Raw genomic sequence first — 24,008 nt, 5'->3', positions numbered from 1 at the left:
ATCTTGATATAGGACATAAATAAAAAATTCATAATTAATAGAAACACAATATATAAATTAATATTTTTTAATACAAATAAGTTATAATTTATTAATATAGAACTGTAGGTTATGTTTTCGTTATTTAAGCCATATCGTGAGCTCGAGTTGACTTGTGAGCTTTTGGTGAGCCAAACTTGAACTTAAGAAATAAGTTCGATTGTTAATAAGTTGAGCCGTGAGCCAAACTCAATTTTTGTGAGTCGAGCTTGAATTTGGTCTAACTCGACTCGCTTCCAACTCTAGTTTTATACCACAAAAAAATGTTTAGGCGCCAAATTTGTGTGTAAAGTAAAAATAGTAATATATATGGTGATTAAAATGTGGTGTTTATTTAGTAAAAAAAGTTAAAAATTAATATTTAATTTAAAATATATAAAAATAAATAATTTTTAAAATATCAAAGTTTACTATAGAAAATAAATTAGCCAAAATTTAGACAACAACTTATATACACCATAGAATTGGCATATATATATAAAAGCATTTAGCCATTTACACGTTTGACAACTCGGGCTAAGCATCAATAATTATCTGGTTTAGGGGCTCAATAGTACGTCTTTCATTAAGCTGAATTGCATAATCATAAACAGCATATGTAACTAACTGAAAGAGCAACATTCTTAAGCAAGGATTTCAGCTAGCATGGCATAAATAAAAGAATGAATCAATCAAGTGAGAAGTGAAAGACAAAATCTTAATGGTTGCCTTGGTAACCCCATGGATTGTTACTGACCCAGTTCCATTGATCCCTGCACATCTCCTCTATACCGTATTTTGCCCTGTCACAAAAGACAGCAACACTCATTCATGTACTCGCAATGCAAATTAAAGAAGGATTGAGTGAACGAATGAGAAATTGAGAATTGCTTACTTCCAACCAAGTTCTTTCTCAGCCTTCTCTGTGGATGCATAAACAGCGGTAGCATCCCCTGGCCTCCTAGGACACATTTTAATTGGAATCTTCTGAAAAACATTCCCAAAATTCAGAGATGGTGATGATGAAATACATGTGAGGAAGATGGAAAACTTAAATAATGACGACCTTGCCGGAAGCTTTTTCAAACGCTGCAACCATTTCAAGCACAGATGTCCCACGACCCGTTCCCAAGTTGTAGGCAGTACAGCCTGAGCAGTGAATAATTTCCAAATTTGTTATTTAAAAAATATATGTAAAACTAATTAAATTGGAGAGAGAGCGGACCGATGGTGTCATTTGCAAAAAGCTTTCGTAGGGCAGCAACATGACCATGTGCTAAGTCCATGACATGGATATAGTCCCGAACCGCGGTGCCATCGTTGGTGGGATAATCATGACCGTACACGTTGAGGTGAGGGAGCCTTCCAACGGCAACTTGTTGGATGTAAGGCATGAGGTTGTTAGGGATTCCCCTCGGATCCTCCCCTAACTTGCCACTCTCGTGGGCCCCAACTGGGTTAAAGTATCTCAGAAATATCATCCTCCACTCTCCCTCTCCCCCTGCCTTCTCTATATCCCTCCCCATCTCCTCCGCAAACAACTTGCTTCTCCCGTAAGGATTCATCGCATGCAGCTTCGACTCCTCCGCACACGGCACTTCCTCTGGTTGTCCGTACACCGTCGCCGACGATGAAAATACCATCTGTCCGATCCACTATGTCTATTAATACACAAATACATAATAACTGATTTATTAAATCTACCTACCTTTTTACAATTGAATTTAGCCATGGCTTGGAAGAGGTTGACGGTGCCAACAATGTTGTTGTGGTAGTAGTGGAGGGGATTGACAACACTGTCTCCAACGCCTTTGAGACCGGCAAAGTGGATGACGGCGTCAAATGAGGAGGAGGCATTGAAGAGGCGGTCCAAGTCAGCGGGGTTGCAGAGATCGCCGTGGTGGAATTGGAGGTTGGGAGAGAGGCGTGGACCAACCAAATGGCAAACTCTATGGAGGGCTTCCACGCACGAGTTTTGGAGATTGTCCATGACCCACACCTTGTAGCCTTGCCTCAGAAGCTCTACCACCGTGTGGGATCCGATGAAGCCTGCCCCTCCCGTCACCAGAATCCTCTCCCCTCTCCCTTTCCCTGACACCATTATTATTCTTCTCCCCTCGACTCCCCTTTGCTTGTAACAAGAGATCAATATAATGAATCAATCAAGTGAAGGCAGGGTTAGTGAGTTTACTTCAATTATTCAAGGGAAAGCAAAAGCAAACCCTGTATCACCGGGTTAGCTAACATGCACTTGTCTTTACTTTTCATGTTATGTTCGATGGCATAATGAATTGATTGAATTCTCTTAATATTTTTCTTTCATTATTTGTAAAACAATAACAAAATAATTTAGTTAAATATATTAAATTAATTAATTATTTTTAATTATTAATTTTATATAAAAATAATTGGGATTTTATTATCTTAAAAAAATTAAGAGGATATATTTTTTTATTGGCTACCACACAACTCACTAGTACATTATTGAGTTAATACTCAATTTGCCTCCTAAATTTATTAGTCAATATTAATTTAATCTTTAAAATTCTAATTGTCTCTTTTTAATCTCTAAACTTTGTAAATGTCACTCACATTAGTTTTTAGATAATTTTTAGCACAAAAAGTTAATGAAACTGTAAGGTGAAAAATAAAATCACACTAGAACTTGTAAAACAATGCCATTTTAATTTTGACGCTCAAATAACTAAAAAAGGACATCGAATCACTTGTTTTGTGAGAAAAAATTTCAATAAATATCACTTATAATTTTTTTTATTATTTGAGTGTCAAAACAAAAATGACATAATTTTACAGAATTTAACGTGACATACGATTCGGTATTCTATTAATGTTTGTACATCAAAAGTTATCCTAAAGATTAACAGGAATCACATTCACAAAATTTAAAAATTAAATAGAGATAATTAAAATGTCAATGACTAAATTAGAGACTCGCATACATAATGATCTCTGCATTATTATTGCTGTAAATAAAAATTACATACTAAAAAATATAAATCTTAATAAATAAAAAAGGTGAATAAAGAAATTAATTAAAATTTACTATAGAAAACTGAGTTTCTATATGCATTTTAATAACAATCCTGCTATGTTACTAATATCATTTCTGTCAATATCTGCCAACTTTTATTTATAATTGTGTTTAATAGAAGTGTTTTTGTGGATGTGTCTAATAAAAATGTCTTTTTTATAGCTGTGTTTTAATAGAAGTGTCTTTATAGATATATTTTTGAATGTATCTCTTTATATATGTGTTTAAAATATAATAACTAATCATTGTTAGCAATAAATTAACAGATAATATGTTGGTATCTTATACTTTTCTTTTTAATAAATAAATATTACTGCGTTTGTACTTTGTACATGAACGCACCATCTTTCCGTGGGGTCTTGGAGTTGCGAACATCGTGGTGTAACCTCAAAACAATGTCAGCTTTGTACTTGATTGCTCAGTAGATTCGTAGATAAGTTAGTTAGGTGGATATTTTGATGAAGTATGTTTAATTTTTGGACGGGGTACTAAGAGGAAATATTCAGAATATGTATTCCGATTTCCGAATATCACATACATGTACACATGTATATGTAGTACCATTTTTATCGGTTTATTTTTAAATAAATAAAATAAAATAATTCATATTGATTAAAAGTATTTTTATTATCAATTACCTTATTTTTAAAAATTCGTTGATTTAATTATTTTGTATTCAACAATTTTTTTATTCAATAAAAAAATAAATTTGACAATAATAAAACCATCTCGCATATTATATTCCTATTACTTAGTGATCTTTTACATCACCCAAATAATATATATATTGTATCCGCTTTCTTTCAATATTTGTTTATTAATTTATTTATTTTGGGGTTCTCTAACTAAGGTTTTGGAGGAGTGATACTGTGATAGGTAGAGCTGACTTAACACCCATAACTTTACTCACTTGGCTATCAACAAAGAAAGATTGAGCAGTTTAAACTGATGATGCATCTTTTTAGTTGAATAAATTAAATGATGTTGCTTTTTCTTGTAAGAAACTGTTGGCTGTTAACTTGCTTGATGCATTTTCATGACCTTTAAATTATGAACCTTGAATTTTTGTGGTTGTTAGATTGGATACACAGTGGGATTGTTAATTTTATTTATAACAAAGATGCTTTAATTTCATATTCCTATTGCAAATGAATCTGAGTATGTGAACTGTGACGTGCTTGATTGGTTAACATTTTAACAATAAGAAATTAAGAATGTAACATGGTAGAAGCCCACTTACTTTAAGAATGCTGGGCTCTATCAACTTTATACTCCGTTTGTTAAAAAAGAACCAGCATTATATTGTAACGGCCCAATCTATTCTTTTATTATGACAAAAATGTAAGGTAATAAAAAAAATATTTTCTCATGGAAAGAGGAGACTGGCCAGCTGCAAAGAAGTAAAAAGAAAGTCAGAAAAAGAGGAAGGGAGGAAGGTTGGATAAGAGAAGAAGAACTCATATTTGTTAACTGACAAGGAAAAAGTAGATCTTTTGCTCAGACAGTCAAGAACGGACCGCCTGAGATTCTTATAGAAGATAAGCATGATATGGAAGAAGATGGTTTTGAGACAGAAGAGTCTGAAGAAGCAGAAGATTTTGGAGAGGACACAGAACAAGATATCAAGGTTGAAAAACTAGAAGACGGTCTCTTTAATATCATCTTCAATGATGCAACAGAAAGGAAACTATGGAAACCATGGTGGAACTCTATGATAGTAAAGCTGTTCGGAAGAAGAGTAGGCTATGCAGCCATGAAGAGAGAGAACGGCGAAGGTAGACGACAACACAACTGGGCTTTGTAGGGGCAAGTTTGCAAGACTCTGCGTGGAAGTGGACATCACAAAACCACTCATGGGAAGGTATCTCATTAATGGAAGGGAGTACAAAGTGGAATATGAAGGAATTCACCAAATCTGTTTTCATTGTGGAAAAATTGTCCATGATAAAAAAAACTGCCCTTATAAGAGAGACCAAGCCAATAAAGGAGAGACACAAAATCAGCAAATTTATGGAGGATAAGAAAATCCGAATAGGGAAGGTGAAGGTGTAAATATGCAATTTCAAAATAATGTGAAGGGACACAGGGATGAAACAGATAAGGAAAAAAAAGTGGAAGCTGAAGGGTAGAAGAAATATGGGGAATGAATGATGGTACAAAGATCCAAAAGGGGTAAAAGATGGCCAAAGGAGGATAACTCAAAAAATATATCAGAGACATGTAAAGCCAGAGAGAAGAAAGACCATATTGTAACAAACTCCAGATATGGAGCGCTCACAATAGAGGAACCACAACAAAACACTAACAGCGACGAAATGAAAGCAATAGACAACAGGAGAGAACAAGAACTAGAACAACGACACAAGAATTACAAAGGAGTGACACACAAGCAACCAAAAGCAACAGTCAACAAGGAGAACCCCAATGCCACAAAAATCAAGGCCAGCTAAAAAGTGGAGCAACAAATTCGTACAGCAGCAGGGCAGAAATTCAAAGGATAGAGGGAAGAGAGGAGGAAGTTAGAGTAAATAATAGAGAAGCTTATAAGACCCATCATGAAGAGAACTGGACGGAGGGAGTTGAAGCAACACCCACACTGATGGAGGAATGTGTTAAGCCTACATATCGGGAAGATCACCAGACCCCAAACACAATGAATGAACCTCAGGAATGCAAGTTATGCCTATGAAGATAGAGGAGGCAAACAAAGACTTAGTCAAGAACCTTATAGAGGGAGTGGAATTCACCACTTCAAAGACCAGTGCCCTTGAGGACACTGAAATGCACATGAATTAACACCTAATGTATTTTCGTTTTCTCTTTATCTATATATTTTAAAATGATAAGTTTTGTTTGGAATGTCAGGAGGGCAGCTTGCAGTGCTTTTAGAAGAACTTTAGTGAGATGATAAGGCTATACAAGCCAGACATAGCGATTCTTCTAGAAACAAAATGCAGCAGAGATAAAGCAAAAAGAACTATACAACAACTTGGTTTCGAGTACTCTTTAGTAGAAGTCGCTCAAGGCTTTGTTGGGCGTATATGGATCAGTTTGGTAGAATCTCACAACCAATACATTCATGTCAAGATCAAAGAAACTGGCACGAGAGAATTTAACAGCTATATATTTATGCCAACCCTCACTATCAGAGAAAAAAAATCATCTGGCCGAAGTTGTTGAACATTGCAAATTCTATGGATGGAGAATGGCTCATAGCGGGAGACTTCAACGAAACTAAGGACTCATCGAAAAAGAAAGGAGGAGCTGATATTGATATAAGGGCTTGCAACGCTTTACAAACTGGAATAATAGCTATGGGCTTATTGACCTTGGATCCATAGGGCCGAGAAATACTTGGCGATGACCTAATTAAATGGGAAGGCTATGATAGAATGTTAAAAAGGCTCGATAGAACTCTTGCAAATCAAAAATGGAGGACCAGATTCCATGAAGCGATGATGAGTGTAACACTCAATTTTCAGTATGTCATAATTATATTAAAAATTAAATATTATATTAATTTGTTCACCTAAAATTTTAATTATTTATTATTAAGTCTGTAATCGTATTAGTGTACTACCGAATTTTCGAAATTTTTTTTATAAACAAATTTGCGAGAACAACTAATTAAACATATAGAAGTCATATAAAAAAAATTAAGTAAAATATACACCATTATATATAAACATAACATATATTATAAATCATACATACATATAAAGGTATTGTCATATATATTATAAGTTAGCGTATAACCCTTCACATCTTACTACTATATACATAATTAACACTCCGAGTCCTGATCCATATGGAAAATTTTTAAACTGGCGCCCGAAATTAGCCTAGTCAACTATTTACATCCTATCCTCTTAGTGAGTCTAATCAAAAGTGAGAGATTAAAACACAAAAGCTAGGCTAACACAAAAAAAACCCTCCTATAAGCCACATTCTCATCTTCTAAGTATCAACTAAATCACAATCACATTTGAACACTTTTCACGATCCTCCTCCTCGTCATAAGAAATTTCAACCTTGTCATAAGAAATTTCAACAACCGAGGGGTCCTAGCATTCGAACTATTGGTCTGGTCAACATAGTTGTAAAAATCGGATCGGTCCGGTTTGATATATTGACCGTTTAAAGAAATGAACCGGTCAAAATCGATACGAACCGATCCAGTCAACGGTCAACCCGCATGCAGATAACGTCAAATACATTGCGGGGAGTAGGAGTAGAACTTGGACCTTTTGAATTGAAGACCAAGTTGACAACCACTGCACTAACCCATTTCTTTAGTCTTGTTAATGCTTTTTATAATATCTATTTCAATTTTTTATAACTAATACATATATATATATATATATATATATATATATATGGAAATACTTAACTCAATATTTTTTAAATTAATTATTTTTTGATTGAAGTACAGATTAATTAATTTAAAAATAAAAAATAATAATGAATATAAAAATTAAATAAAAATGATTTATTCTGAGAAAAAAAGTTTATATAATTATTTAATTATATAAAAATATTTAGACTTTGAAATTATTCTTTGGATATAATTCATAGATTGTTATTCTTATTGTATCTAATTAAGATACTATATAGTAGTATGAACTAATTATATGTCTATTTTTGTATTAGTTATTTATAGAATTCGACTTAATTGTTCTTAAAATGTTAGTAAAAATATGTATTTCAAAATTTAATTTTAGGTTTTTGACTATTTTTATTTTTTATTTGCATAATACCGAGTCAACCGGTTCAACCAGTGACCCACCGGTTGAACCAATAACCCAGTGACCCAGTGACTTGACTGGTTCGATTACCGGTTCGGTTCTGACAACTATGCTGGTCAACACTCGTCGATCCACTAATGGAGATGGTGTGCGACTCCTAAGATGACGGTTCAGACGAAGATATTGAGATATGCTCTACAGGAATATCCTCCTCAGATATAGGCTCTGATATATGTTCTTTCATAGGCTCAGACTCAGGATCCACCTGATCTTTAGGCTGATTGGAGTGCTAATGAGGTACAGGTCCGTCATGGAACGGGTGAAACGGAGCATCCGGATGGAACCAATGTAACAAAAACTCGTAAGGCATATCGGAATTAAAGTGCACAGTGTTAATCGGATGCCGGAAGGAGTGGTCGCACAGAACGTACATACGAGTCCTAATCTCTGCAGTTACTATGTAAAATCTATGCTATACAAGATCCTCATATATGTAAGGAGGGTCCATCTCATAAAACAGGACTTCGGTCTCCACCTGAAGAGGAGGAAGGAAAGGGGTAAGAACGAAGGAATTCTTAGTAGGGTCAGGGATAGTTAGTTAAGTCGAGATTACCACAGTTCAATTTAATTCCCAGCCAATTATACAAGATTCACAGAAAAGCAACCAGTCACAATAATTCAGTATACAATTAAAGAATGCACAAACACAAGAAGACAACACAATCAATTCTATATCATCAAGTAAAATGCAAATACGCAGCAAGGATGATGCATGTCTATTCCTATCGCAAGCCATAAGTTCATGTGTCGGTTGCCTACCCGCTTCCGACATTACCCAGGTACAAGTCCCAGATATGACTTTCCAGATGCATACAGTGTGTATATAAGTCTTACGACCAAGCCGCATACAATGTGACTTTTAAATGTATTTCAATATGCTTACATTTGAAAAACAGTTCTCAATGTGTGGGCGTCCCCACTATACATTTGGTATTAAGTCCCAAACAAGGTCGCATCTGTTCTCCTGTGATAGACAATCTTTTAAAACTTTTTCTTTATCTTTACCCTCTGCTCTCTTGTGGTAGAGATCCCTTTAGTTAATACATTCTTTTCTTTTTTGTGCTCTGTTTTTCTATGACAGAGATTTGTTTGATCTTTTTAATCTTTGTTTTTTGCTTTCGTGTGACAGAGATTCTTTTAATTAATACATTTTTTTCTCTTATGTTCTCTGCTCTCCTGTGGCAGAGGTTCTTTAGATTCTTTTATTTTTTGCTCTCTACTCCAATGTGGTAGAGATTTCTTTGGTCTTTTTTTTTCTTTTCTTTTTTCTTCTTCTTTTTTTTTATCATTCCACAATATAAATTATTTTCGCATTATTCCTTTACCTTTTTCTAAGTGTCTTATGGAAAGAGAATCAAAGATTATTAATTTAGATTTATCTTTCTAAAATTTTTAAAACAGTTTTCTACTTACTCTTTTATTATATCATAAATAAAATAATATATTTAAAATATAATACTAATATATTATATTGACACAAGTAATACTAGTATTAATAATAAAAAAGTATTAACATTATTATTTTTATATCAAAACCTACTTATTAGCATTCTATTCTTTAAGCTTTCAAGAATTATATTCCAATGTCAAGTTTTTAAATATTTTACCTTTTAACCCATCAATATTTTATAAAGGTACCAATTTTAATTTCATATTTAATAAAATTATTAATTTAATTTTATATTTCTAAAAATAACCCTAATTTTTTATAAAATGTCTGAATTACTCCAAAAATTTTATTTTTTACTCAAAGTATCTCCAAAACTTATATAATTACTATCTTTTAATTATAATCTTTTATCAAATTATATTTTCATATTCAAAAATAATATTTATGTTGGTGACAAATACTCTTTGAAAATCAAAATCTTTTCTTGTGATCTTTTAAAATATATACTTGATTTTAAATTCACTTTTGAGCTTTTTGGTTACTGATTTTTCATAACTTTCAATTTAATTATTGGGCCATTAAATTTTACCCATTTTATTTAAAAACTAACATAATAACAGTCCTAAATCAGCCTCATTATCATAGTTTGAGCAGCACAAATATGACTGAATCACAAGCTTAATCACATATAACAATATATCAACAAAATTCAATATATATAAATTCAACCAAACTCCATTAATAATCAATCACAACAACCATTCATTTATTCAACACAAATTTAATCAATGAAAATTTGTAAAAATTCTACTTTCATACGAAATTAAAATACTCAAAATTATAGAAAAAATTTTTGACTGAATTGGCGAAGAAGAAAATATCAGAAATCGATTTTTCTACTAAAAATATAAAAAAATCGAATTTTAAGAAGAAAAAAAATTATGTCATCATCAATTTTTATCGAACAAAAATGATATTAACACAAAGAAAAAAGATATAAATATTTTAATTTAATTAAATTTTTTATTGAAATTATGAATTGCAACGAAAGAATGGAGTTTTCACCGTTTCTCTCTTTCTCTCTCGGTCACTTCTTTCTATTAGTTTCTTTCTTTTGGTTCGTTGAAGAAAAAAAAAAACAAAATGAAATAAGGATGATGATTAGTGGTGATTAATGAGATAAGGATATGTATCATGTTATATATGTTAGAAATAAGAGACTAAACTGGAGGAAGAATTTGTGTATTATTGATACCATATTAAAAATAAGAGATTAGACTATTATTGAGTATAATCAAGTTGTTTATTTAAGTTGTCTGGAATGATACAATATAAAAGGATATTTATAGGTACTAAGAGAATCGTAATAATAAAGACATAATCTCCTATAATAAATATTCAGATATGTTAAATAATACTAATTGATCCTAATTGATCCTAATTATATTCTAACAATATATATATATATATATATATATATATATATGCACCCATTAACCACGTTTCGCTTTCTTTCCTTTATTTCTTTATATTGGTTCGGTCACTTGAGAAGGAAACAAGATATATGATGATGATATTAGATGGTAATGATTAACATGATAGGAAATGATTAGATGTATATCCACGGTTATATATGTAAGTATGTATACATAGAAGCCATTTTCTTTTATTTCTTTGGCTTCGGTTCTTTCTTTTCCTTATGACATTCGGGCAAACGGAAATAAATGGGAGCAAGAAAATAATATTAGATCATGATTAAGAATAATGTTAATTGAGGTGTCAGTTTAATAAATTGATGAATCAGCAGTTTAAGTTATATTATCTCAAATATATATTTATAAAAATAGAATATATTAAAACATAAATAATAATATAAATAGAGTTAAATATATATGAGTTATTAATATAAATGACATTAATAATTTGAAGTTAAAATATATTTAATAAAGTATTAGCAACTTTTAATTCATTAAAAATACTGATAATTACGGCAAAAGTCGGACTTGATAATAATATTAATATTATTATCTAGGTTCTATTATAATTAAAGCAAATAAAATAAATAAATAACATAATAATATAATTATATTACCATTTATTTTATTTTGGAGTTCGAAATCAACTTGTCAAAATAAAACTAATCACTTTAAAATATTATTTTAAAAAAAATCGCGTTAGTGCAAAAATTAGAGTTATTATAGTGAAAGTATTAACCAAAACAAATTCTGATCATCAGCCCATTCTCATACCACGGAAAGAAACACTAACATTATTAAAAATAGATCTTTTCCCTTTGAAGCAATGTGAGCTCTTCACCCAGATTTTCAAAACATTCTAAGGAGTAGTTGGAACAACCACAACCAACTCTTAACGACACTTAACAATCTGGAGAAAGATCTGACTAGATGGAATAAAAATTGCTTTGGAAATATTTTTAGAAAAAAAAAGAAAAATTCTAAATAGGTTACAAGGAATACAAAAAAATCAAACATATGGAAGGAACCTTTCTTAGAAGAATTGGAGCATAAGCTAACTAAGGAGTCAGGTGTTATTCTAGACAAAGAGAAAGTATATTAGATGCAAAAATCAAGAGAGATGTGAATTGTGGTTGGAAATAGAAATACAAGATATTATCATACAAAAGTCGTCATAAGAAGAAGGAAAAACAGAATCCTAAAGCTCAAATATAGTAATGGAAGTTGGATATGATTGAGAATGAAAAAGTTCTTGGAAAGCACATTATCATTTCAAGAACCTCTACCAAGAAAAGGTAAGTATAGCTTCTTTTGAATTTAGCCATTATGATAGTCCTAATGTTGATTTTAGTGATTACACGAGAATGGTGAAAAACCCAAATACAGTATTCTTTAACATTGGATCCTTAAAGGTCCAAGGAATGATGTATTTCCCGCACTTCTCTACAAAAGCAATTAAGATGTTATAAAGGAGAAAGTCTGTGACTTTATTACTTTTTGTTGGAATGAACCAAAGCTCATCCAACAAGCCAACTCTACACTTATAGCCCTGGTTCCAAAAATCAACAATTCGGACTACATAAGTCAATTCAGACTGATCACCTTGTGTAATGTGAACTATAAGATCATCACTAAAATTTTTGTTGAAAGGATCAAGCCTCACTTGGAAAGCAGAATTGCATTTTATCAATCCAACTTTATACCAGAAAAAAAATTCAGGATAACATCATTATTGCAAAGGAGTTGATGTACACGATGAAAAGAATGACGGAAAAAATGCTTCATGGCTATAAAGATAGATCTTGAAAAGAAGTATAATAGATTAAGCTGTGAGTTTATCAATACTAGATTGAAGGAATTTAAACTACTAAATAAGGTGATTGAGATAGTGATAAATTATGTAACTAATAGTGTAGTTTACAATGTCTTATGGAATGGGAACAAGACGAAAGATTTTTTGTCTAACAGAGTTTAGACAAGGGGATCTAATATCTCTTTATCTCTTTATTATATGCATGGATAAGTTGTCCCATCTAATAGAGAAAAATGTGTTTCAAGGATTGTGAAACCCAATTGGAGTTGGAAGATTAGGGTAAAAAATCTCACATCTAATGTTTGTCGACAACTTACTCCTTTTCGCAGAAGTTTCAGTTGAATAGATGGGAATCATTAAAAAAACCTTAGAGATATTTTTCAAGGCACCAGACCTAAAGATCAATAAGACAAAACCTGAATAGTGTTCTCCAGGAGCACATATGTGAGTACTCGAAAGGAAATTGTGGCATTAGCCAATTACAAGGAACAAATGAAACTCGGAAGATACCTAAGATCGTCAATCATCAATTACATAAAAGGTAAGGAGAAATTCAAGGCAATGCTCGGAAGAGTATAGAGCAAGTTGAAAGAATGAAAAGCCAAATGCTTATCATTAGCTGGAAGACTGACTCTGGCCCAATCCTTTATCAATCCAGTTCAAAATTACCATATTCAGCACAACATAATGCTGAAAGGAATATGTTAGGAATTAGAGAAAATTTGGAGTAGTTTCATTTAGGGAGATGAATCCAACCACAAAAAGATGCATCTTATAAGTTGGAAGACCTTATGCCAACCTAAACGTGAAGGAGGAATGGGGTTTAGGAAGTTATCATCCATGAATAATTGAAAGAGCAAAACTGTCGGTTAAGAATTTCTTCTCAGTTAGGAGAAATAACTTCGTTGCAAGTATAGTTCTCAACCAACAAGTAATGCTCAAATCAAAGTTTTAATATTGGTTGTCACAAGTACAAACCCCAATGAAAATTAACCGAAATATTCAAATCTCGGTCGTCTCACAAGGAATTGCAATGAAGTGATCAATTATTGGCTATGAAAGAACAAGGGGGTTGGATTTATAAAAAGGGAAGAAAATAAATGACAAGAAAAGTAAAGCAAACAACTAAAGAAGCAATTAATAAAGAGAGACATTCATGGCAAGGATTGAGAATCTAGACTTTCTATCCTAGTCACTAATCATATTACAATAATTATCAAGAGCTTATCTTATTTCGTCATTTCTAACAATGGAAGAAGGTACAATATTATCTTCACACGAGAGAAAGTCAAATAAGACTAGTTAATCCTAATCCAAAATTCTTAATCAACTTACTAACTAAAATAGCAAAAGATTAGAGTTAATGGAAATAATATTAACTAACAACTCTAGATCACCAATGTATGTTGGGTGTTCATGACTCAAGATTATCTAATTTTTCTTTCCAAGCCAAGAATGCTAAAAAATCTACTATAACATCCAACCAAGTATTTTGTCAAACACTTAGAAGGCATAAAAAGAAAGCATCATAAAAGAGCAAGAATAATAAATCTACCAACTACCAATTACAAAACAATAACAATGACAGCTCAAATCAACAATAAAAGAACATCAAACATAAATTACATTAAAAGGAAATAGTAATTAACAAGAGTGCTCGTAAACATAAAAGAGGCTCAAAGGAGAAATTAACAAGAAAACTAAGAAGAACAAAGATATAAGAATAAGAAATTATAAAAAAAACAAGATGAAAACAAGAATTAAACTCTAGATCTAAGATGCAATTAACCTAAAACCCTAATTCTAGAGAGAAGAGGGAGCTTCTCTCTCTAGAAACTAACCTACATGATGCTAACCTAAAACTAATTGTTCCCCCCTTGTCCAATCCTCAATTCTACATGAAATAGCCTCAGAAACGAGTTGGATTTGGGTCTGAAAAGTTCAGAAATTGCCCTAAGCGAATTCACTTTAATGAGGTCATGTGATCAGCGTCACGCGTGCGCGTGGGTGATGCGTGCGCGTCACTGGCCAAAATCCCTCCTCACGTGTACGCGTGGGTGACGCGTGCACGTGGCTTGCAAATCTCTTCTCACACGTACGCATGAGTGACGCGTGCGCGTGGCCATGAATTCTCCAAATGCTCATTTCTTCATAAATTCTCCACTTTGCATACTTTTCTCTTCACTTATTCCATCTAATACTTGCCTTATGAATCTGAAATCACTCAACAAATATATCAAAGCATTGAATGGGATTAAAGTGAACTAAATTTATCTATTTTAAGGCCTAAAAAGCATGTTTTCACACTTAAGCACAAATTTAGGGAGAATTACAAAATCATGCTATTTTATTGAATAAATGTGAGAAAAGTTGATAAAATTCCCTAAATTAAGCACAAGATAAACCACAAAATTGGAGTTTATCAATAATTCTTTCCTAGCCAAAGTCTTATGGCAAATCTATGAGGACTCTAATCAACTTTGGGCAAAAGTGCTACTACACAAATATTGTGATGGCAATAGAGAGGACAGGGAGGTGCAGGTTAGAAACACTGACTCAACTCTATGGAGAGAAATAATGAAACTGAGACCTTTAATCCAGTTAAATTCTTTTAAAAGCATCAGAAATGGGCTATCTAACAGGTTCTGGAATGATCACTGGTTGATGGAGAAGGTATTATGGAAGCACAGGCAATTATACAAAACATTGACACAAATTATTTTGTTTGGGAGTGGACAAATAAAAAAGAGAATTGAAATCTAGAACGGCATCAGAACAACCTACCTATTATAATAGTTCAAAAAAATACTACTACATCTCCACCGCATCAGGATGACGAAGATGACAGGAGAGGATGGAAACCTTCAGAAGATAAAGAATTTTCAGTGGAATCTACTTACAGGGCTATCAATAGTTAGACTAAACCAACAATGAACAATTGGAGCAAAATATGAAAATGGAAGAGACCTCAGAAGGCAAAAGTTTTCATGTGAATTGCAATGCATAAAAAATCTTAACTAATCAGAGAAAAGCCAAGATTTTTGGGGATGATGGAAGCTGCAACTACGGTCACGAAGTGCAGGAAGACCTAATACGTTTTTTTAGAGATTGTCAGAAGGCTTCAACAGTTTGGATTGGACTCTTAAATTCCATTAATTTACAGAATTTCTTTCACCTAGGATGAGAAGAATGGACTGATTTTAATCTGAATCAACAATTAGGAAACATATAGGGGATGGATTGGACTGATTTATTCATCACAACATGTTGAAAGCTATGGATTTGGAGGAACAAAGAAGCAAATGAAAAAGCATATAGCAGACTCAAGCAAGTACATTCAGAGATTATAAAGTAAGTAAAGCAAATTAACAACGCTTTTGAAAAAGCTAACCTACCTATTAGGGAGAGTGAAGAAAAGGGTTGAAATAAGAGTTAGGTGGTAGCCTCCACCTAAAGGGTGGTTGAAATTGCACACTGATGGGTCAGTCCAGGGCAGTCCGGGCATGGAAGGATGCAGTGGGCTTCTCCAGAATAAAGAGGGCAGATAGATCATGAGCTTCACACAAAACATTGGTTACTGCTCGGTCTTCGCTGCGAAACTTTAGGGCGTGTTGGAAAGGTTGAAACTTGCGTGAAGAATGGGGCTCACCAGGATCATAGTGGAGTGTGACTCAGCAGTAGTGGTGAAACTAATGAATGGGAAAAAAATCTTGCTAGGCACCCCAATTCTCTTATCAATATAATTTTTGGATTCAAAAAATACAATTGGAGAATCTATTTTGTACAAGTATACATGGAGGACAATAGATGTATAGATTCACTAGTTAGAAAGAATTTAGAGCATAAAGTAAATTTTTTCTTCTGGAACTCTCCTTTCCAAGAACTTATTAGAATCCTCCATGAGAATGAGAGAGAGGTGACATTACTCCACTTAATTTGTGCCTAGTCTTTCTTTTATTTTTTTGGGCTTTATGTCCCTTCTAATACAAAAAAAAGTGTTAAAATTGGGCATTGTTACCCTACAAAATATAAAAATAAAAGCGGAAGTTGAAAGATTACCAACCAAAAATAAAATTGGAAAGGTAACCAAATTAGATTAGTTTAGTAACTAGCTCATTAGTATGTTTAAGTAAGTGTTAAGAGTTTTAAATTCTGCCTTATATATGTAGCAACTAATTAGCCATGTTAAGGGAGAAGAAGTCAAAACTTAAATAACAAATTGTATGAAGTCAGTAAAGTTCTATTATGAGAAGAGTTCAGTTAGAGTGGCTGTTAGAGGTAGTTAGAGGGTATTAGTGCAACTTCTATTAGGTTATAAATAGGAGCTAGGTTCCTTTGTATATTTCAAGACTCTCTAATAAATATTTTTCTCATTAAACTCTTAATTATTCTTGATCATTACTTTCTCTACATCATTTTCTCTTCTCTGGTCATCAGTATTCTTTCTCAATAGGCGCAAGATCCTTCACAGGATATCAAGATCAGGTTGAAAATGATCACGGCTCTACCCCTTGCAACTTCATTAACAAATCTAAAAAATGCACTGGTTCCTCTGGCAAACAAACTTAAAGAAAATAATTTCTCAACATAGAGGCCCATCATCTTTCTAACAATCTAAACACTTGAGTTTAAGGATCATCTCGATCCATAAAAATTCGATCACATCAAGAATCAGTTACAATTGTTGAAGAAAGTGAAAGCTCAAATTCTTCAAAACAAACTGTAACCCCCTCTGCCACAAAAGATGACAAAATCCACACCTACATCAACAATTCAGAAAGACACATTTAAATACAAAGAATGGAGGCAAAATGATCTTGCACTCATGGCTTGGACTGTGTCCTCCATGAATGGTACATACAAGAACAAGATGGTACACTGCGTTACTTTTGCTAAAATGTGGGAAAAGATTAATCACATCTTTACGGTTTCTTCAAGAACACGTATTCAAAGTTTAAAGACTCAGCGTAGAGCTTGCAAGAAAACCACAATTGCTGATATCTCTCTACAATTCATAAGATTGCAGACTCTCTCATTGCTATAGGCTACCCATTTCAAAAAAAATGATCACATCCAAGCTATCTTAGATGGTCTCACAAAAGAATATCAAGGCTACATCGTATCAATGATGTCTCGAATGACGAATTTCACAATTCATGAAGCAGAATCATTTTTTCTTGTCGCCTATGAAGATATGCTCAAGAGGTTTAGCAAATTTAGCTCAAGCTTCTCCATTTTCAACACCAAACTTTGGAAGAGGAAATAATGGAAGAATGGACCGTGTTGGGAGATCTATGAGAGGGGTGCTAGATTTATGAATTCAATGCCTCAATACCAATTATGTAGTAGAGTGGGTCATGTAGTTCAAAATTGTTATCACAGGTTTAATTCTCAATTTCAGAATCGATCATCTTCACCATTTACTCGGACTGCAGTTCCATATGCAAATTCACTTCCACCACCTCCTCCAGCATCCTTTCATCAACCTCAAGCATATATGACCACCTATTTCACCTTGAATGACAGTGCATGATACCTAGATTCTGGTGCTTTATATCACATTACTGCTGAACATTATGCCAATTTTTTAAATTCTATCGATTCATCACATGGTTCTGAAAAACTCTTTGTTGGTAATGGTCAGAAAATACCTATTTTACATCATGAATTTACAATTTTTTATGGTAAATATTAAAATATTTTATGTAAATTAAATAACCTACTGCATGTCTCTTTTATTATACAATTTTTTGAGTGTGTCAAAATTTGTTGAGGATAATAAAGTGTATTTTAAATTTTAACCTAAATTTTGTATGGTTTGTATCAGATTTCGTAATCATTCTTGATCATTACTTCCTCTACATCATTCTCTCTTTTTTTTATCATCAGTGTTCTTTCTTAATAGGTGTAAGATTTTTTCACAAACTAAAAATAAACATTTAAATAGAGTTCACATTCGATGCGTAATAAATTAGTTCTTATTTCATTAGATTGAAAAATATCATAAAAAAGTTTAAAAGGATTAAACTTATTTAGTTATTTTACTGTTCACTTATTTGGATAATAATGATTGTATTTTAGAACTTACTATGTACTCAATTACATAAAATTTAGTTATGTTCGGATAGTTTAGTTGAAAAGTTAATTTTAGAATTGTTTGAGTTAAAATGTTAAATCAAAGCTCTTAATTTTGTGTGATCAATGTATAATTAATTATGAAACTAAATAATAATTGTTACTAGTTGAAATAATCAGTTCTTCTTTATGATTATAAACTTTAATAAGATAATTATATATTATGCTTGCAAGCTATTCTTTTATATAATTTATAAGCTAAATATATCTTACCTAGATAATTTAAAATCCTAGTATAATAAATATTTCGTTAAAATAATTTTAATTTATTAACATGATAATATATTATTATATATGTCTACATAAAATATGCTTACAGCACTGATAATTTAGTATATAAACAAACGAATTAATCTATTTGTGACATCGATATTTCTTTGAATAAGAATTTAGCAAAAGAAGACACACATGAGTTTTTTCCTTCTTTCGTTGGTTTATCATTGCAATGGGTTTATCCTAACTAGCAGTTTGGCAGGCACAGAGCCAAATCACCTTTTTTGGTACTATCATAATCCAATAATCAGATGTTTACTTCAAAATTCTACTGGATAACTGAATTAAAATATTTTTTATATGATAATATATAATTAAATACTTGTGTGTGTGTATATATACATATGTATTAAATCCATTTCAAAATTTATCATTTAATTTCCTATCAAGTTTTGTAAAATTATATAAAATGAAGAAAGATCAAAACTAAAATAAATGGGAGTTACAAGTGGATTGAAAAAAGTTATTAAAATTGTTAAAAGTCTCCCCTCTCTCTCTTCCCTTTACGGAGCACTATATATTAGACTCTAATTAAACCTACTATGGTGAAGGCTATCCTTTAGAGTTCAGCTACTTTTACTTAGACCAGATCCCAATGTGGATGCTAATTAATTAATTAAAACGTATTTAATTTATCTATACACATTGTGCATAATGCCCAGCCTATTCGCATAGGAATAGAAAGGGTATAATATATGGTAGTGACCAAGGATATCACATTACAAAGTAAATAGCAGAAATTAAATTAAGTAGTTTCAAGAATTTTGACATGGTCCATCATCATCATATGAAAATTGGGTGAACTTAAGAAAAGCAAACAAAGAATTTTTTGTTTAAAGTGTTGGTTAGTTAATTAGTCTCCCCCACACAACATACATTATATACAAGATATATAATATAATATGGTAAATATATAGGATAATCTGGAATTCTGGATGATTCATGCCTAGCTAATCATATGGCCCCACTTCGATTCTTCTAAAGTAATCTAGGTCTCTTCTGATCTCTATTATATATATCTATTACATTTGCATGCATGCCATAAAATGATGCCCAACTCATCATCAATTCCTTTGTTTAATTATTAATTAATTTACACTTTAATTTGCAAGATTCGCATACACTTATTATTGGCTAATTCAACAGAGAACGGCGTCATATGATACACGAGAGAGTGAGGGGCATGTGTCCTAGACTTTAGAAACAAAATCACATCCACCTTTTGTCATCTTACTTAATTGGTTGAAAATTGGAGTTGGAATCTCCTCTAACCATTTGGCATCCAATGGCTACAGAGAGAGATATTTCTTTCAATCAAAATTAGTAAATTACATGCAAATAAAACATTAATAACCTTAGCTTATATCATCAATCAAGATATTTGCTCTTATATATCCAACAAAATAAAAAAGCTTTTGAAAAAAAAAAAAACAAGCAATATATATTTATCATACGTTAATTTTTATATAAACTACTCAATCTTACAAAAATTTAATCTTAAATATAATAATAAAATTTAGTGACACACACAATAGTAACGAATATTTTATTTGTGGATATGCTAGCTAGTAGAAAATGGCAAAACCCAATTTGAAAAAGTGCTTAGAAAGTTAGTTAATTACAAACCAATAAATTAGAGAAATAAACAAGTTAAAAAATAAGGAGAATAACTAAGAATTCCACTACTATATATAATCCTGGGTGGATAATTAACCAATCATGGGTAATGGTAGGACTAATACCAATTTATTCGTTTTCCTACTACTCTTTAGCATTTTCCTTTCTCTCTATCTCTAAATATTTCTTTTAATTCTCAAATCAGAACATGCAGACATATATTATGATGTCTGAATTCTTAAAAAAACACAAATTAAATGAAGCTATAGCCCCCATTTTAGATGAAATTAAACTACAAGCTAAGCAAATTACAAATTAAAAGATGCCGTACCCTTTCTATCCCAACATGATTTAAATGGAGAATTGAAATTGTGTAAACAATAATAAAAACTGGCGTACTTAAAACTAATTAATTAAAACCCTAACATATACAGTACTAGTAATCATCAACATAATATCCATAGATAGATAGATATATTGAAATGTGATGAATAAGAGTCATACAATGATTATGTTATTGGAATCAATCTAAGAGATAGCTAGCATGCATCGCAGCAGAAGATGAATTAGAGTAAGGAAATAATAAACAAGCTGCTGGGAACATATATAGAGAGTTGATAGCAGGATGGAAATTAGGACAGATAATTGTCTCTATATGTATGTGCAGTTCATAATATATAAATAAATATAATAATAATATTGCATGATTATTATTATTATTACTTGAAGGACATGTTGCTGTACTGGCGCTGGTTGGCCTCCGGGAGTGGATTCCACTCCCACAGGCGGTCAGAGAAGGCGGTTGCAAGCGGAGAAGGAGTGTTATTCAGAGACATTATTGCAGGAGGAGTTTGCTGCTGCTGCTGTTGTTGTTGATGCATTAACAGGTGATGATGATGATTGGGATTATTATTGTTACTACTGCTACTGCTGCTGTTGTAGTACTGGTGTTGATAGCTTACAAGTCTGTTGAGATCATCCATCATGGTGGTGGTTCCTGAAGAAGGGCCAGCATGGTGCTGCTGCTGCTGCATGAGGACGAAGGCGGCTTCGTCGTCCAAGGGAAGAAGCAGCGGTGGGAGTCCCAGCGAAGGAGCACGATAAGCATTTGTGTTGTGTTTGGAGAGGGCAAGAGCGGTGGTTACATCATGATCACGATTATCAGAAGCTCCATCGGCGGTGTTCCCCGCAAATCCCATGTTGAGTTGATCGTTGTGGTGCTGCTGCTTGTTCTTCTGATGATCAACAGTTCTTGAAGATGGAGCCCTCGTTGGCAGACACCGCGGCAACGATGGATGATCTTCAACTCCAGCTCTTTTGTAAACCCGGCACAGCGATATCTCCGCCTGCAAAAATTTAATTCAAATTTCAAATTTGATGCATGGAGATGGTGTAGTCGTCATAATTACTAGCGGTGCTAACTTTAATATTCTGCCAACTCTCGTATTTATTCCTACCACCATTTAATTAATAACCATGATTCCATTCCCTACTAGCTATAGCTTCGTTCATTTCTTGGATCTTTGAAGAACATATAGATATATAAAGATAGGATGGATCGAAAAGGAAGTACCTTTTGGTATCGTTCAGTTTCGTGTTGGGGCAAACGGTACTCGTTCATAATCCAACTTGTACGGATGCCTTTAGGAGCTTTCCCAGAGTAGAAAACTAGGGTTTTCTTCAGCCCGATGGACCTGAAATTCTCCGTCCTTATCATCCTATCTGCTCCCGTTGCCTTCCAATAACCCGACGTCGTCACTCGATTCGGACGATCTCCGTTTCTGTATTTTCTGTCTCGAGGCACATAGAAATACCATTCCTTCTCTCCTATCGCCGCCAACGCTGCCAATTAAGCCAAAATTGTAAACAAAGAACATATTTATAAAGAATTGAATTGAATTGCGTGAAGAAAAGGGAAGCTAGGTATACCAGGAAGCTCCCAAGGGTCATAGCGATAAAGATCAAGGAAAGTAATGAGCTCAACGTTGAAACGTTTGCCCTCCACCTTACGGCGAAGGTAGAACTCCACCAGCTCTTCTTCTGTCGGGTGAAAACGAAACCCCGGCATCACCATGTCATGCTCGTGATCATCATCCTCTTGCTTCCCGTTTCCGTTCAGGTTGTCGTTCGTGGTGGAGGCCGCCGTCGTCGTCCCCCCGTCCTCGTGGCTGTGGCTGTGACTCAGACTCATCGTCGGAGATGAATTCGGCGCTGCAATTGCCATCCAACACTGATAATAATACTATATCTAGCTATCGTAGTAGTAACTAGTGCTTCGAGTTTGGACCCCCTTTAATTTCTCTCTCTCTCTCTTTATACTTAGAGAGTGTAATAGTTGTACGAATTGGGTGGTGCAGTGGTGTTAGGCAGAGATAAGAGATTGATGGTTAAAATGTAGAAATTGAAGAAATTAAACTGAGGGTTTGAGGCAGAGTAGTTAATATATAAAAAAGAGGAGAAAATGAGGCGTGTGTTTTAAATAGGTGTTGAGAAAAAAGAGGAGAGAGAGGATGGGAGTTAATAGAAAGATCTACATAGCTTTCAGGCCCTACATGGGGATGAGGGTAGTATGCTTGCCCTAAGAGTGTTTTTAAGATCAGAAAATGACATCTCAAGAACAAGACAGGGTGGCTACAGCCCCAGAGCGGTGCCGTTGGACCTTTCTTCCACCATACATACATATTCAACTATTTTCACTATTTTTATTTTTCTTATTCACCTAAACCATACACTCGTGTCTCTTTTACCCCACACAAATATTATACCTTTTTATTACATATTCAAACACTCGTGTGCTCTTTCTTAGCTTCTTTCCTCTCCCTTTTCATTTTTCAATTTCACTAACACTATTAATACTACTCTTTTTATTTTTTTTATTTCTTTTTCTATCTTGTAAGGTTAGGCCTAGCTAGTTTAGCATTATTTTAACCAAAACTAACTTTTAATGAAATATTAATTAATTCTTAGCTCACGAAGTTGACATTAGATATAAATGCCACACATACATGAGGTAAACATTGAGAAAAAAAAAAAAAGTAAAATTGGTGAATTCGTGATTTTCTCTCTATGCGACTGTTTTGTTCTTTTATATATTAATCGTATCATTAGGTTCATAATAACTTGTTGGACTTTTGTATGATCCAGGAAAATTGTTTTAGTATCGTTAGTGTGTCAATTAGGTTTAACCTTTAAATCTTTAATTTTGTATGTATATGTATGTACTCCACCAGTTCACATGCAGTACATGAATCTTTTTTAATCCGAGACTCATTCCATGTCATATATTTATCAATGCTTCAAATTATTGGACTTCTTATTTTATTATTTTCATCAAATTAATCCAATAGTGACTTATGACTTATGAGAGAGCTAGTATATACTGTGTCGATGGCTTTATTTGTTTACTTAAGTATCATAAACATTATTATAT

General features: G+C 32.9%; 2 protein-coding genes across 2 annotated transcripts; both read right to left on the bottom strand.

Annotated features, from left to right (window-relative positions):
• Window positions 1-577: 577 nt before the first annotated feature.
• LOC112706798 (UDP-glucose 4-epimerase GEPI42) lies at window positions 578-2,315 on the bottom strand. Its single transcript, XM_025758282.3, has 5 exons — window positions 1,727-2,315; window positions 1,244-1,661; window positions 1,085-1,167; window positions 914-1,005; window positions 578-821 (listed from the first exon to the last, which is right to left on the bottom strand). Exons 1-5 carry the CDS (start codon window positions 2,117-2,119, stop codon window positions 737-739), a joined length of 1,071 nt encoding a protein of 356 aa, XP_025614067.1. The 5' UTR covers window positions 2,120-2,315; the 3' UTR covers window positions 578-736.
• Window positions 2,316-21,024: 18,709 nt separating this feature from the next.
• On the bottom strand, window positions 21,025-23,608 carry LOC112706778 (NAC domain-containing protein 68). Its single transcript, XM_025758249.3, has 3 exons — window positions 22,508-23,608; window positions 22,152-22,420; window positions 21,025-21,924 (listed from the first exon to the last, which is right to left on the bottom strand). Exons 1-3 carry the CDS (start codon window positions 22,800-22,802, stop codon window positions 21,298-21,300), a joined length of 1,191 nt encoding a protein of 396 aa, XP_025614034.1. The 5' UTR covers window positions 22,803-23,608; the 3' UTR covers window positions 21,025-21,297.
• Window positions 23,609-24,008: the final 400 nt, after the last annotated feature.

This window comes from Arachis hypogaea, chromosome 1, assembly GCF_003086295.3.
Source record: "Arachis hypogaea cultivar Tifrunner chromosome 1, arahy.Tifrunner.gnm2.J5K5, whole genome shotgun sequence".
Classification (NCBI taxonomy): domain Eukaryota; kingdom Viridiplantae; phylum Streptophyta; class Magnoliopsida; order Fabales; family Fabaceae; genus Arachis; species Arachis hypogaea.
Note: the sequence above shows the minus strand (reverse complement) of the source record. Positions and strands in the feature narration are given on the sequence as shown.